Source organism: Gobius niger (assembly GCF_951799975.1).
Source record: "Gobius niger genome assembly, chromosome: 5".
NCBI classification, from domain to species: domain Eukaryota; kingdom Metazoa; phylum Chordata; class Actinopteri; order Gobiiformes; family Gobiidae; genus Gobius; species Gobius niger.
In genome coordinates this window covers 3,385,521-3,402,889 of record NC_136856.1, presented here as the reverse complement: position 1 = coordinate 3,402,889, position 17,369 = coordinate 3,385,521, and the positions used below count along the sequence as shown (strand labels likewise).

The 17,369-nt window shown below is 42.8% G+C and overlaps 1 protein-coding gene across 1 annotated transcript; it reads right to left on the bottom strand.

Annotated features, from left to right (window-relative positions):
• Window positions 1-458: 458 nt before the first annotated feature.
• ebpl (EBP like) lies at window positions 459-7,196 on the bottom strand. The gene is made up of 4 exons (XM_079556507.1): window positions 7,014-7,196; window positions 3,990-4,059; window positions 3,766-3,904; window positions 459-693 (listed from the first exon to the last, which is right to left on the bottom strand). The coding sequence occupies exons 1-4, from the start codon at window positions 7,188-7,190 to the stop codon at window positions 462-464; spliced, it is 618 nt and encodes a 205-aa protein (XP_079412633.1). The 5' UTR covers window positions 7,191-7,196; the 3' UTR covers window positions 459-461.
• Between the last annotated feature and the right edge of the window lie 10,173 nt (window positions 7,197-17,369).

The following is a 17,369-nucleotide window of genomic DNA, read 5'->3' as shown; positions in this document are numbered from 1 at the left end:
TCCAGGTTCTCCGGTTTCCCCGACCACTAAAACATGTGCAATAGGTGAATCCTCCGGCCAGGTGTTTCTGACCATCAGCCGGGCCATAACCTTAAACCTAATACAGCCCGGTCTAGCCTCACACTGAATAGACAGTTCATGTTCTTCTACACTTCTCACTGACTTAGAAAAGGCTTCGATCGTCACACGGCCGTTATTATCTTGGAGCTTTGTGTCCAGACAAATGAAATGAATCAGGCACAATCGCCCGGATCGGACTGAGTCATCCATGTTTGGATCTGGAAATGTCAACCACTTTAAGAGAAACGCTTTTCAAAAGGAACAATTTAAGATAAAAAAATACATTTGCAGAGAGATTGATTTATTTTGTGCAAACCTTAAAGTTTTATCATGTTTAAGATATAAGATCAAGCAAAATCGACTTTAAACACTCCAATCTCCTGAATCTGATTGTTCCCTCCTCAGTCCGCCCTGGTCTTCCCCCTGTGCAGACCTCTCAGGGCGGCCCAGGACTGGAGCAGGAGCAGGGCGGGCACTAGGACCCAGATGCCGTTGAAGAAGACCAGGTAGACCCACAGGTGGAGCCAGGACGAGGCCTGGTTCAGACTGGGACTGCCCTGCAGCCATTCAGGGGCGAAGGTCATCCAGCCGCCGTACAGCTCGCACACGCTCAGGGAGATCTGCAGGAAGTGTCTGGAACGAGCACAGTCCACTTTACCACAGGGTCACTTTGGAACAAACCCCGCCCACTTTACCACAGGGTCACTTTGGAACAAACCCCGCCCACTTTACCACAGGGTAACTTTGGAACAAACCCCGCCCACTTTACCACAGGGTCACTTTGGAACAAACCCCGCCCACTTTACCACAGGGTCACTTTGGAACAAACCCCGCCCACTTTACCACAGGGTCACTTTGGAACAAGCACCGCCCACTTTACCACAGGGTCACTTTGGAACAAACCCCGCCCACTTTACCACAGGGTCACTTTGGAACAAGCACCGCCCACTTTACCACAGAGTCACTTTGGAACAAGCACCGCCCACTTAACCACAGAGTCACTTTGGAACAAACCCCGCCCACTTTACCACAGGGTCACTTTGGAACAAGCACCGCCCACTTTACCACAGAGTCACTTTGGAACAAGCCCCGCCCACTTTACCACAGGGTCACTTTGGACTAAAACAGTGTGAAATACTCTAGGTTATGACTCATACACTGATACATGATCAATACATGATCAACACATGACAATAGTTTCATCAATGGTTTAAGAGGATAAAGCCCTTAAAGAGGGGGTATTCTGCTTTTTTCAATCACATAGCACCAGTCTATATCACTCTACAATGATGACCAAACCTTCTGTTGGTCTGTAAATGCAGTAAATTAGAATAACTGCCTTGTATAAAATTGCTCTCTCAAAATGGCTGTAGTGAATGTCTTGAAATAGGCCTCTGTCTCTTTAAGAACCTCTGAGCCTTTCCGACACGCCTCCACACGCTGTCTGTGGCATCAGTGGGGAGGGGGTCCTGCTGAGGAGCAGTGGTTGGTTACTCGGCTGGTGACGAAAGCTCGGAGGCGTCTCCAGGAGGTGGGGGCGTTCCTAGGAGGACTCAGGCAAACCTATCCCTAAAATGGCCGCCATCAGAGTTTTTACAGATGACTCAAAAATACTTGAATGTGCCAAGGCAACACTTCAGGCATGTTTTTAATGAGGGAATGACATAATAACATGATGTAAAGCTTGAAAAAGTCAATTTTGCATAATACCCCCCCTTTAAACGAGGACTCATTGTTTGTAGAAGCTCTGTCATGTGAAGTATTCGATTCAGTAACGAGTAATCTAACGCATTACCATTTCCAAACTAGTAATCAGATTAAAATTACTTCATTAAAGCGCTTTCTTCAGGCACTGAAGGCACTTTACACTACGGAACCACTGACACATTCACTCATTCACACACCGGTGTATGAAGACTTTATTTGTGTTTTTATAAATACATATAAAGACAGTCTGGAATTGTGGAACACTCTGCTGTCAACAAAGTGATTCACACAAAGCGTTGAAGTGAACCAGAGCCCTCTAGCGGTCACGTACCCAAACTACAGTAGAGTAATTTCACTACAATGAAGTAACACGTAATCTAACTTAGTTACTTTCAAAATCAAGTTATCAGAAACAAAGTTACTCTTTAAAGGGGGGGAAATAAATGGACTTTTTCAAGCTTTACATCATGTTATTATGTCATTCCCTCATTAAAAACATGCCTGAAGTGTTGCCTTGGCACATTCACGTATTTTTGAGTAATCTGTAAAAACTCTGATGGCGGCCATTTTAGGGATAGGTTTGCCTGAGTCCTCCTAGGAACGCCCCCACCTCCTGGAGACGCCTCCGAGCTTTCGTCACCAGCCGAGTAACCAACCACTGCTCCTCAGCAGAACCCCCTCCCCACTGATGCCACAGACAGCGTGTGGAGGGGGCGTGTCGGAAAGGCTCAGAGGTTCTTAAAGAGACAGAGGCCTATTTCAAGACATTCACTACAGCCATTTTGAGAGAGACATTTTATAAGCCTCTGAATGCAGTTTTCCATTCAGCCATTAGATTCATCACTGGAGATGGTTATAGGACCCACCACTGTGATCTTTATGCTAAAGTGGGTTGGCAATCTCTAGAAGCAAGGAGGGAGCAGCACTGTCTGCTGTTCATTTATAAAGCTCTTCTTGGTGTCCTTCCTGATTATTTGTTTAATCTTATAAATGTCAGGTCAGATGCTGACCAGCTGAGGTCTCAGGACATTTTGACTCTCGAGTCTCACCGTGTAAAGACAGAATGGGGAAAGAAGGCCTTTTGCTACTTCGCACCAAATGTCTGGAATGAGGCACAGAAAACCTTTTATGTGGATAATCTCATGACCTTCCATCAGTTTAAATCCCTTGCAAAGGAGTATCCTCCATGTGTCTGCTCTTGTTCTTAAGTTTTACACATTTTCTTAGTATTGTGTTATACTCTAATCGTTCCACTGTTGTCTTCTTGTTAACTGTTATTTACCTTGTATGTTTTAACAGGTCTCTCTTGCAAATGCCATTTATCCTCTTTAAAGGATAAATGAGTAGTCAGTAATCAGATTACTCTGTTTAGTAATCAGATTACTTTGTAATCTGTGGCAACTCTGGTGATGAGCTGGTTATGTCTGAAATGAAATGACGCGTGTTTGAGGTTTTTTCCACAACTAAAAACTACAAAATGTATGTATAATATTTAATATGGTATTGTGTAGTGATGGGATTTACGGCTCTTCACTGGGAGTCTTTGATATCTGTTCAAAAGACTGGCTCTTTTTAATATAACATTTTCATAACGCCAGCCCATAAAAAGGGTAAAATTGTCTGGAAAAAAGATCCGTCTCTTTACACAATTGAGATCCGGTTGGACCCGTTCACCTTAAAGAGCCGTACAAAAGAGCTGCTCGGTCATGAACATCACATCACTGGAAATATATGATCAAAAATAAATGTTACGCTTGGACAGTATGGCTTTAATGTATCGACAACTGTCAGATGATCACAGCGCATGGCTCAGTGTTTGGTTCGGTTTTAGTTTGTGATTAGCAGAAAATGCATCATACTGAGGGTAATTTGAGTGCTGAAAAGACCTGAGAACGTGTATATGGACTTTTTTTTTCTTTTGACGAGGAAACAACTGAATAACGTGGATGAAAAGCTTCAACAGAATGTGCACACTTTCTTCCTGTACGTCTGAATCACCTGTAGTGCTTGTCGTGGACCAGGGCGTGGATCAGGGCCAGTCCCAGGGCGGAGCAGAGGACCACGGTGAGGATCTCCACAGACACGATGTTGGGATCGGACGACAGCCAGCGCCGGTCGGCTTTACCGTACTCCTGCCCTGCACACACGAGCCAGACTTTAACACCGCGGTGAGTCCTCAGCATTGACAGTATGGTCCTCAGCGACATGAGAGCTGGACCTACAGAGCTGAGCCAGAGGTCCTGCAGACGTCTCCACAGAGCCTCGCCAAGACATGACCACGAACGGACCCTCCTGGAACACAGAACATCAGTGCATAAGTACTCTTTCAGGTATCGCATATTACGCTTTGTGGGCAGAAGAATGAGAAATATAAAACAGTGAGTAAGCTTTCATTTTAATTCAGCAATAAATCTAATCCAGGAGTTTCACATTTGGTTTTTGATCTTGACTGTACTGTACATTTGTGGTGTTCATGACCATTATCAGCATCTGAACATCGTTGTCACCTGTGTTTTGCTCATGTTTGGTGATGAGGCATTTCTGAGATGACTGAAAAAGGAAGAGTTTACATTGTTTAATAAGGGACTATACAATGTTAAAATTAAGTATTTCCTCCCCCTACATGTTCCTCCATATCCTAATGACCTGTTCACCACAACTGCCTCTAAAATCCTGCACTGTCATTCAGAAAGGTGTTACTTCGGGTGTGAAGCTTAATATAGAAGCTGCAGTTACACGTATGACCTGAGGTGGCAGTAGTGAGTATAAAATGCCCAACTTGCCCCTTTAAAGGCGGGGTATTATGCAAAATTGACTTTTTCAAGCTTTACATCATGTTATTATGTCATTCCCTCATTAAAAACATGGCTGAAGTGTTGCCTTGGCACATTCACGTATTTTTGAGTAATCTGTAAAAACTCTGATGGCGGCCATTTTAGGGATAGGTTTGCCTGAGTCCTCCTAGGAACGCCCCCACCTCCTGGAGACGCCTCCGAGCTTTCGTCACCAGCCGAGTGACCAACCACTGCTCCTCAGCAGAACCCCCTCCCCACTGATGCCACAGACAGCGTGTGGAGGGGGCGTGTCTGAAAGGCTCAGAGGTTCTTAAAGAGACAGAGGCCTATTTCAAGACATTCACTACAGCCATTTTGAGAGAGACATTTTATACAAGGCAGTTATTCTAATTGACTGCATTTACAGACCAACAGAAGGTTTGCTCATCATTGTAGTGTGATACAGACTGGTGCTGTGTGATTGAAAGTAACTTTAAGTACTTTATTCCACTCTGTTTCCAGCATCAATATTATTGTTTATTGTGTTCAAATCATTCTGGACTTAAAGCAGAACTAAGTAACTTGTTTACCTTAACAAATCCTTCCCGTAGTCCCTGTGGGGGTAATACAAGTGTTAATGGGATGATTGGGGGGGGGGGGGGGGGGGGTTCATCTCCCCCTGGTGTCTCTGGCCAGAAAACCACAAAATCCGCAAATTTGCTGCTTCCGGGTCGATGTCACCAAAACACACTAATGGAATCACGCAGAAGAAGCTAGCATGCTAACGGGCAAAGCTAACTACGGGCTAGCACCACTTAAACAGTATTTACAGCCAAGTTTGAGTAAAAAAAAAAGATCTCCATTGTGTAATTGGATGAACAATATCCCTCTGTCCCTTTGTCTTTTCTGTCAGCGTAGGATTTACTCCCACAGAGAATTCAAAAAATTGCAACACGCTACGACGCCTGCAGTTGCGCTTATGGCCTCTAGGGGCATGAGTTATTTAGTACTGCTTTAAAAGTGCACTATGCAACTTTCTATGCAAAAGAAGAAAATAAAGTTGATGTTTGCATTTTGCTCCAGGATCAAGTATGATTTTCGTTTCTTGCTACTGATTAAACCGTCTCCATGCACACATTACATTCAGGAAACCTACCACACACCCTAAAAACATAAATATAATTGTTCCTGAAGCTTCATAGAGGCCACGGGGATGGAAAGCAAAGGCGCTATGCTAACTACACATAAAGCCACGGGGTCACTGAAAGGTCAAATATGCAGAACTAATGGTTGCATAGTGCACCTTTAACTCTGCATCTTTTCTTCAGTATCTTTCCCTGTTTATTTTGCTCTTGGTCACCACTTTCTGTAAATGAATGGGTTGCCAGGTCTCTGCTGCCCAAAAATATAAATATCTGTGTTTGGAGCGATGATGAGAAACTGCACCTATCCCTCTCACTGAAAAAGCAGCTCTCAGAGGGTTTGAGGAACTAACCTATTCTCCATTGAAAACAGCGCGGCAAAAAATAACGGACGCTTTTTTTCCCGCTTGCAGCGATGGCTCAAGAAGCCGCCCGACTCTACAGTTTAATTATGCACCTGAAAAACCTGCCTCCAGGAGTTTGATTCAGCCAAGATGAGTTTGCAACATTTGTTCACCCCTTAACTCCCCCCTGAACCGAGCACATTTTCTCCAGTTTGGCTTTACCCCAGTCCAAAAGCTTCTGGAAAAAAGCTGTGAAAATAGCAACACAACTGAGACGAAAACAATGATGGAAATGTGACAAAAAAGGGACGAAAAATTGATGAAAAAGTGGCAAAAATGTCACAAAAATGTCACAAGAAATTGACAACAAATTGACAAAAAAATGACAAAAATGTGACAAAATGTGACAAAAAAATTGATAAAAAATTTGACAAAAAAATTATAAAAAATGACAAAAATGCGATAAAAATTTGACCAAAAATTAACACAAATTTGACCAAAAATGACAAAAAAATGACCAAAAAAAATGACAAAAATGTGTTAAAAAATTGACGAAAAAATGACAAAAAATTGAGAAAAAAGAGAGAAAAAAAAGACAAAAGTGTGATAAAAAATTGATGAACAAAAAAATGACAAAAAATGTGACAAAAAATGACAAAAAAGTTACAAAAATGAGTTGAGCACCCAACAAAAAAATGATGGAAAAAAATCTGATGACGTGAGGAAAAAGATCCTCTCGGTTCAGGCGGGAGTTAAGAGGTTAAGGACTCAGAAAACAGTTTGTCGACTCCTCAAGTGCTCAGGAATTAAAGAATATTCAATGTCGACGTCCTGGCTTAAAACATTGTTGTGTTCAGCCCTTCACCACTAAAACACTCACATTTTTCCCTCAAAGAAAAGGGAGTTTAGTCAGCCCTCACATAAGTAAATACTGAATCAATCGTTATAAATGAAAACAATAAAGATCGTGATCCTTGTTTCGTTACCAAAGTGACGTGGACGATGACGTCGTAGAAGAGCCAGGTGAGCACCCATTGGTCGGTCGTGGAGCTGTTTCCTCCGAATCGTCTCGTCAGGAGATAGGCCGCCGCCCCCTGCAGCGCACAGGCCAATAAGGAGACGGCAGAGACGGCGGAGAAGACGGGATCGGCGTCCGAGTCCATCTTTGGAAAATCCCCTGCAGAAACAAAACAAGTGAGCTGCAGTTTCTGAGTGATAGAGTTGTTTTAGATCATTCCACTTTAAAAGGATGAGGTTCTTAAAAGCCACTGGACATTTACCACAAGAGTCCGTCAAGGTCAGTGCATTTCTGTGTCTGAATGTGGCTTATACCTGCAAATGTAATCACCAAACTACAGTCTCCTCAAAGCAAACTCTCTCTGTCTCAAACTGCAGCGCTGCCTGACCCTCCTCCTGCGCTCTGATTGGCTGAATAAACTAAACAGACCACTCTAATCCCGCCCCTTTGGCTCTGGTCCTGGCCTCTGATTGGCCCCCTGTCTCCCTCTCTCTGAGTACAAAAGTCAGGACAGGGTCAAACTTCAGACAAACTGAGAGCAGCAGATCATGAAAGGAGAAGAGAGGCCTCAGAGGAGAGGGGGGGGGGGGGACTGAAGAAGAATCTGATGATGAGTTTTAGTAAATTAAATGGAAGAAGAATCAGGCACCGTTACATTCTCTTCGATACCATACTTTAACGATACTTGTTTTCGATACTTACAGTAAAATATTTGTCGTCTAGAACCTGAAAATCTGCAAATGTACAATATGGGGTTCATCTCCAATGTCAAGAAATGTGTGAAAAATGGGGAATAACTTTGGGAAAAATTGAGAGAAATTGTGGCAAAATTAAGGAGAAACTGTGTAAAAAAAAAAAAAAAACAGGGATACAATAGGGAATAAATGTATATATATATTTTTTTGCCAATGAGTCTTTTTGTGGCCAAGTGCTTTATAAATATGCTTTATAAATAAAGTTGGTATGGTGAAAATATCAATCAATCAAACCTTTATTTGTATAGTGCTTTACAACAGGACCCAGTGCTTTCCATAAGTGCAATGTAATAAAAAACAGTTTTAACACAAACTATTAAAAAACACAGTGAAAAGGAACGATCACCCACTGCTTACGTTTGGTCCTGGGACGTCCAGCAGGTGCTGTCCTGCAGACCACAGCCTCTGCTGGGCAACTGTATCATATTATTAGATTGTGTGATGCTGTTTCCTTCACTTTGGAGTCTTGAAGCACTGCCAGTGTAACAAACTATACTGAGAAAAAAATCACTTTTTCCATATTTTTTCAATATATAGGCACTGACAACAAGGAGAGACCCCCAGACATCTGTTAATTCTACCTGAAAAGACTCACAGAAGCAGAATGACGGTATGAGTGAAAAAAAAAAGACACCTGGTTGGCCACTTGATGAGCGGAGCCGAGGAGGAGTCAAGCGGAGAAAGGGGTGGAGGAGGGTCGCAGCACGGCTGGCAGACGGCTGAGTGATTGACCAGGGAGCTTAAAAAGGGAATCCTGCGCTATGAACGGCTGATGAATGAATGCAGCCGGTAGGTCTTCCAGGTTGAATTTGCGCATAAGCTTCAGAAGTTGTTTGAACATATTATCAGCTTTAAAGGCTTGTGTGATAGTTTTTCACTATTTGTGGGGAAAAAACAGTATTTTGCATTATCTTGCAAATACATTTTCTATTAGTGTCGCGGCGTGTCACCCCTGGGTAATGGTGGGACCCGAAGCCAAACCAGCTGAGAAACACTGCTTTAAGCACATTTGCTCCAGTTCAGCATCACCCAAATCATTAACCCCTTACCTCCCACCTGAACCGAGCACATTTTCTCCAGTTTGGCTTTACCCCAATCCAAAAGCTTCTGGAAAAAAGCTGTGAAAATAGCAACAAAACTGAGACGAAAACAATGATGGAAATGTGTCAAAAAAGTGAGAAAACATTGACAAAAAAATGTGGAAAAAAATGTGGAAAAAAATTTGGAAAAAATGTGAAGAAAATGTGACAAAAATGTGAAGAAAATGTGAAGAAAATGTGACAAAATGTGACAAAAATGTGACAAAATGTGACAAAAAAATGACAAAAATGTGACAAAATGTGACAAAAAATGACAAAAATGTGACAAAATGTAATAAAATATGACAAAAATGTGACAAAATGTGACAAAAAATGATAAAAATGTGACAAAATGTGACAAAAAATGACAAAAAAATGACAAAAAAATGACAAAAATGTGACAAAATGTGACAAAATGTGACAAAATATGACAAAAATGTGACAAAATGTGACAAAAAATGACAAAAATGTGACAAAATGTGACAAAATGTAATAAAATATGACAAAAATGTGACAAAATATGACAAAAATGTGACAAAATATGACAAAAATGTGACAAAATGTGACAAAATGTGACAAAATATGACAAAAATATGACAAAAATGTGACAAAATGTGACAAAATGTGACAAAATATGACCAAAATATGACAAAAATGTGAAAATGTGACAAAATTGACAAAAATGTGACAAAATGTAATAAAATATGACAAAAATGTGACAAAATGTGACAAAATATGTCAAAATTGTGACAAAATGTGACAAAATGTAATAAAATATGACAAAAATGTGACAAAATGTAATAAAATATGACAAAAATGTGACAAAATATGTCAAAATTGTGACAAAATGTGACAAAATGTGACAAAATATGACAAAAATATGACAAAAATGTGACAAAATGTGACAAAAAATGACAAAAATGTGACAAAATGTGACAAAAAATGACAAAAAATGACAAAAAAATTACAAAAATGTGACAAAAAATGACAAAAATGTGACAAAAAATGACAAAAATGAGAAGAAAATGCAAAAGTTACGGCAAACACAAGGAAAAAGATCTGTTAAGATTGATTTTGTAGGTCATAGCTTTCAAATGAGGTGTTCTATAGGCTGTAAAGAAGTTGAGAAGCTTTTAGATTTGGGCCTGCACATCACCTGATCAGCTCCGGCGGCACGGTAGCGCAGCGGTTAGTGCTCTCGCTTCACAGCTAGAAGGTCCGGGTTCAATTCCCACCAGGACGGGGCCTTTCTGTGTGGAGTTTGCATGTTCTCCCCGTGTCTGTGTAGGTTTCCTCCGGGTACTCCGGTTTCCCCTACCACTAAAAACATGCACAATAGGTCAGGATGAATGATGTGTGTGAGTTATTGTATGGTGGTGGTCAGGGGGTCCGTTGGCGCAGACGTGTGCAGTCGCAAAAGCGCTTCTGACAGTCTCCCCCAGGGGAACTGAAGCTACAAACGTAGTTTACACCACCGAGTATGGAGTGAATGTAAAACTGTCTCATGTAAAGCGCTTTGTGACCATGTCTGTGAAAGGCGCTTCTTCTTCTTCTTCTTCCTACCTCCATGTTTTAGTTTGAATGTTGTGGATCACAGTTCTCCAGCTCGTCTGCAGCGGCAAGTCCTTGGGAGATTTAATCCACTCGCTCCGAGCTCGTATATCCCTGACCTTCCCAGAGTGCCGCGCTGTGTATTCATCAGATGGCGTCGCGCTTCAGGCTAACCGGCTTTTCCATTCAGACCAGAGGAAGTGAAGGAAGCAGCTCGTGACCTTCTCATAAAAACCTCCTCTTTAATAAACCAGCCGTAACCTGGACCTCGTGTCTGTGTCGGCTCCTAATGCACTGCGGTCACTCACTGCTCTATTACAACAATAACAGTCACAGCCGCTCAGACAAATCATTATTTAAGAAAGAGATGGAGTATTTGCTGCAGACAATACTTAAATACTAGAAAGCAGAAAGAACAAATCAGTTTGGCAATATTTTTTTATTTTTTTACCCCCACTATAAAAGGAACAGGCCACCTTTTACCATACTGAGATATGTTCTTACCTGAGCTTAGACGAGTTGATGCGTACCTGTCTGGTCTTTGTGCGTGCCCTCAGTCAGATGTTGTCAGCATTTAGCCTCTCCTCCTCTCCTCGGGGGTGAAGTTAGAAGCGACCAAGCTCTTCCACGTTTCCCTATTTAAATACAGTTGCGTGAGTAGTTACACGATCCAAGTCACACAACATTACAGCAGGTGTGGACGTCGAAGTGCTCCTAAGGTGTTATTACGCCTCACAATATAGTTCCCCCTTTTATCCTCTTAGAAAATGTTTAATTTTGTGTGATTATACTTGAATCATGTAACTACTCGCGTAACTGTATTGAAATATGGAAAAGATGAAAGAGCTTGGTCGCTTCTAACCTCACCCCCATTTGGCCCCATAAAGGAGAGGAGAGGCTAAATGCTAACAACATCTTTGGTCTTTTTGCGTGACTGAGGGCACGTGTAAAGACCAGACAGCTACGTATCAACTCGTCTAAGCTCAGGTAAGCTGGCCATACCGCCTTAGCTCTGCCCGATCCCGTCAGCAGGGAAGGGCCTGGTCGGTGCTTGGATGGGAGACCGTTTGGTAACACCCGGAAGGCTGATGAATGTAGTGAGTGAGTGAATGGTGGTGGTCAGTCTGTCCCAGGGCAGCTGTGGCAATAGTAGCTTGCCACCACCAAGTATGGAGTGAATGAATAATGCAGGGGTAGGCAACGTCAGGCCAAATCCGGCCCTGCAGCCCAGAACCTCTGACCCCCAAGGTGATTTTGAGAAATATTATTATACAAGTAAGAGATCAAATACCTGTTAAAGTACTCTGAAATGCGGGAAATTCTGTCAGTATTTCTTAAGTTTGCTGGCCAATCATCCCAATATGTCGTAAAACATTGGCATTTGCAGGAAATGGTTCTTTTCTTTGAGCTACAATGTTGAGGTTCGGCCCTTGGTGTTTTGACAATGATGAAAATCGGCCCTCCTCGAAGAAAACTTGCCGACACCCTGGAATAATGCAACGTAAAGTGTCCAGAAAAGCACTATATAAAACCGATGCATTATGATTATTATTATTATTATTATTATAAGAACACATCTCAGTATGGAAAAACGGTGGCCTGTTCCTTTCTTACCCAGAGCACATTTTGGTTTTGTTTTCATCCTAGTCTTCGTTGCTTAACTGGAAAAAGCATTGACTTAAATGACTGGAATTGAGGAAATGTATCTTGTTTTGAGCGTAATTTAGAATTTTTTTCCTGATCTGACCAGGGTTTACTTTGCCAGTTTGAGGACATTCCGGATACATCTCCGCTTGAAATAAGAAAGTGAAGTTGCCAGTGCGATAAGACCAATTTTCATACTCCATTGGCAAAGAAAATTCCCTGAAATAAAGACAAAATGTGTTGAAACGAGACAGTGATGTCGATGTGTTTGTGGTCATTTACCTCACATTAACTGTATCTCTAATGCAATCATCCTTTACGCATTTCCAAACACTTGACTCATGAAAACTACAGCTCTCTCTAAAGAATTCCCCTAACTTTTCCTTTCTATCTGCGGCGCTGCAGAGGTGAAGGGGGGCCGGGGGAGTTTAATATGAAAAGCTAATGCCAGAGAATGTCAGGCTGAAGTCCTAATCGCTGCACTCTTATTGTCTGCACAGAGAGCACCGGCTCACACTCACAGAGGACCTTCAGCAGCTTTAAGACCGACGAGTTCTGGAAGTTTGGTGAGAAATGCAGATGTGGGTCTCACAAACAGGGACAGGTAACACTGACAGTACTTCGGCCTTGACTTTTTTCACTTTAATTCGAGATAATGTCATTTTTATTTTGATTCATTTAAATTAAAGGTTTGTCTGACACACTTAATGCCTTTTCAGGACTGTTTAAGACCCTGTTTAGTCCTGGTGGGACTTGTAAGATCAAGACTTGGTTGATCCATATGTGACACGAGGAAACAAACAAACAACTTCAGTCTCCCTCTCAGCTCGATTATAAATCAGGCTCAAAACTCCGGCTGTGCTGATTCTGACGATCAAATTCTGGATCGAATAAAAAATGGTTGCGGGTCTCGATCGAACAGAATCGAACAGGCTTGGAGAGGGCCAGGCTGGATCACAAGGAACCAGGGTTGCCAGACATACGATGACTATCGTATTTGTACGATAATTGTAACCCCTGTACAATGTACGATCAATAATTCAAAAAAGCCCTACATGTAGAATAATTTCAGAGCGCCAGATAAAGTCTGTTTAAATGCACTGTCCTCTCTCAGCAGTGCTTTGCTTTCGCTCTAATCTGGAGTCAGACTTATTATCTGCTGTCAGAAGGAGAGACTGTCCCTGGATCAGTTTTACAGTTCCACTATCACATTATCCTCCTGCCTCGGCTGCAGCCTCACCTCTCGTGAGTTGGGGATTTACCCACTTCTTTATTACGGCTTAGCTAATTCTTTTTCCTCATTCTCTAACGCCTCATGTGAGTGTGTGTTCTCCACAGTAAATCTGATAAAACCAAACCCAGCAATATCACTGCAGCCCTTACCGAGCTTATCCAAGCACCAGTGTGTGAAGAATGGAGGGATGTTCGGATTTCAAACCTACAAAAACTATGTTGTTGAGCTCAATGACTTTAGCAAACTTGTACTACACGCTACAGCGGGTCACAACAGGTCCTCGGTGACGGGTCAGACAAAGAGCGGTTCAGAAGCCCCTTATGAGAGACCAACAGGCCCGGTTAGAACCATGAGGCCATCCTTCTGAGGACCCACCACCTGCAGGAGGAGCCATAGGGGCTGGTGCAATGTGATGGGCAGGTCCAACAGCTGCCCCCACGACCCGGCAACGGCCAAGTGGAGGAAGATAGATGGATGGATGGATGGATGGATGGATGGATGGATGGTGGATGGATGATGGATGGATGGATGGATGGATGGATGGATGGGGGATGGATGGATGGATGGATGGATGGATGGATGGATGGATGGATGGATGGATGGATGGGGGATGGATGGAGGATGGATGGATGATGGATGGATAATCATGGGTGAACAGAGTGAACAACAAAGGACTCAAAACACAACCCTGTGGAGAGCCAATACTCACAGTGAGTTCATCAGAGCCGTGAGGCCACTGCCCGCTGCTTGTATCTGCGATAACGATGAGTGCTTTTTGACATAATGGAAATCAAACATACATTGACGAAATATAAAAGCTTTTGGCTCAGTCAAAGGTTGTCTGCGTCACCACCAGGCCAAAAAACAGCCAGTAATATTTTGTCTTTTTGGAGATTTCTATCATTAAGAAACGGCTCCATCAAGGAAAAAAATGTGTGAAAATCAGACTCAGAAATACGGATCCAGGAGGTTCTTGATTCAGTCCAAGATGATGGATTAAAAACCTTCTTCTCATCAAGTGCTACAATTAAACCTTCACTCCACACTTGTTGCCCCGGGGGGAGACTGATCCTCCAGAACATGTTTGCGAGCGGGAAAAGTAGATCCGCCATGTTGGGTTTCCACTTTGCGATGCACATAAACACGTCTCCAGCCGAGCGGAACAGCGGCGTCTCCTAATTCCCCGTGTCTTGGTGAAAACATGCAAACGGACCTGAGCCGCTTCCTCGCAGTCGGAGCATGAGTGGGCGGCACACGCTTTGTCGAACACTGAATAAGGCCGTTCTTTCGAAATTAATTGCTTTCAAGTTGTGTGGGCTTTCAGAAGGGCTTAATTGCCTCGCTGCTGCCGCCTGATCTCGCACTGACATTAAAGAAGGAAGAAGAATCTGATTTCTAAAACTCTTTCACCTGCCTTCATCTGACCCTCTGCTCCCACCACAAACTGTCACCTCTTCATGGATCCTTTCTCTCATCTTCTATGTCTTTGTTTCCTCTTCTGCACTTGTTTTAGTGGAAGCTGAATCCAGTGACTTTAACCGTTCGCATCCGTCTCTCGCTCCCATTGGACTGGACGGGAACCACCGCATCCAACGTTTAATCTCACTCAAATGAAACCATTCATCACACTGAGCCAGGAGGAAGTGCTACCATCAGATTCATTTACACCACCTTCGATTGCACCTAACCCAGTTTTAATCGGCTGGTGTGTTTTAATCGAGGAGAATTGTCCAGTCCTGTCTGGAAAGAAACATGTACCGTGCAGCTGTAGCGCCTGTCAGGTCAATCCCAGGGAAACACTCGGCCCAAACAAACAGGAAGCACAGGATGATACATGCGGCACAAAGAGGACCTGATGATTTTACTGTCAAATCAGCTGCAAAGTTGCGCTAAATCGTCTGAAAGGACAAAACAGAAACACGTGAGGAGCCTCAGAGACCAGGACTCACACGGGGATGAAGAGTTTACCTTCCAAGAGGAAAACTATCAAACTATTTGGACCATGTGGATTTGTTTTGATGCTGCAGCCGTGGATTAGCTGGACTCTAACAGGGAATTGTAAGTTTGATCGTCTTTTTAACTAATAAATGCGCACTTCATGTCACACCCCTCTGTGTGACACTGCTTTCTCCTCCCATTTCCTCGAGCCCCTCCTCTTTTCGTTTGTGTGTGTGTATGCGTGGGCGGAGTCTCCTGGGAGCACCTGAAGGGAATCTTCAATCAGAACCATTCAAGGATCCAGCTCACCTACCAGACTCTGCCAGATTGTTATCTCCGTCACACGGTGAACTACTTGGCTGCTTAGTTTACTAAGTTTTTTGACATTTTCCCTGTTTCTGGATTAACTTACCTTTTCTCCTGTGCTCCTCAGCTCCTCACTGGAAAACCTGGAATATCTTACCTGTAAACATCTGCCTCCACATCAAGAGCAGCTGCCCCACCTCCCGGCCCCCTATTTACCTGGACAATAAACTCTACCTAAACCTTTTTCCCTTCATCTGGTGTCCATTGTTGGGTTCCTCCATTGTTGAGCCGTTACACTTCACTCCTTTTGAGGCTCCGCCCACAAACATGCACTCGTCGGCTTCTGATATTCTTCCACTTTTTCGCGTCTCCTTTGCAGATGTGTGTGTGTTTTCGTGAGGGGATGTTGTTCTGTGAGAAGTGTGGAGTTTGTTTTTGCTGACGCTGCAGTTTTCAGTTTGGCCGCAGCATCTGTTTACATCCTAAAACACTACATACTCTAACTTGAGAAACAAACTAGGTTTCCATCATGTCTTTTTTGCTCTATTTAAGTCTGTGTTTACAAGAAAATTATTAATCGATTACTAAAATAGTTCACAACTATTTCAAGAATAGATAAGTTATCGATTCATAACTGTACCTGAGTACAGTTACTCAAACTAAATTAAAATAGTAGCAATTAAATTAAAAACTACCCAACACCCAATCCAATAAATCAAATAGATCAAATAAATAAATAAATGAAATGATTATGAAAAGCGGGAAACAGGAAGTGTCCACTGTGGCTTGATCTTGGCCCCAGAGTGGACACTTCCTGTTTCCCGCTTTTCATAATCATTTCATTTATTTATTTGATCGGGACAACACACATTAAGGAACAATCATATGCAAATTTATAAATGTGCCAGAGGAGCTGTTCCAAGACTCACCTCCTCTGATGGACAGTTTTTCCACATGTTCTCTGGAGGAGGCCCTGGTGCGGAGACCCCTCACTGCTCTCTGACAGTGAGGGGTCAGAGAGCACCACTCTCTGACTTTAATGTAGTCAGAGAGTGGGGGCGGGGCCAGACCATGGAGTGCTCTGTAAACAGGGCGACGCTTTTTAAAATTCATGAAATTCATCATTTCATAATCTCTGCTTCACATTTGAACATCTCATTATGCAACGTTGTGGATTATACCAGCGTTAGATGTTTTCTAAATACAAAAACAAGCAATGCATCGATTTTATTCTTGAATCAAACGCCCATGTGGAAATAACGGTTTCTGAAAAGCATTTTCGTTCAACATTAACATTACCATTCTGTATGTAGTGACTCCCACCTGGACGGGGCCGTTCTCTGTGGAGTTTACATGTTCTCCCTGTGTCTGTGTAGGTTTCCTCTGGGTACTCCGGTTTCCCCTACCACTAAAAACATGAACAAGGTTTATTTGTAGGGGTGTAACGGTTCACGGGGATGTATTGAACCGTTTCGGTTCGGCCTGTTCGGTTCGGTCCACTTGCGTACCGTTTCGGTGTATTATTTTCATTAAATAATGTAAATTTATTATTAGCGTCATATTAAGTGCCGCGGAACAAAGTTCCTACGCGAGTTTCCGCACGGATGCTATTGAAGCTGCATGAGTAGCTGAGAGAAACGGAGAAACTACAGTTGTTGAAGGCGCTGGCTTTAAGTATTTGATTAAAAGTCTTGAGCCTCGCTACAATATCCCATCACGTCCGCACTTCAGCCAAAAAGTTACACCAGCGCTCAGAGCCGGTTCTTCCTATACGCAAACTACGCAAGGTGCGTAGTGTTGTTTCACTGATTAACCAA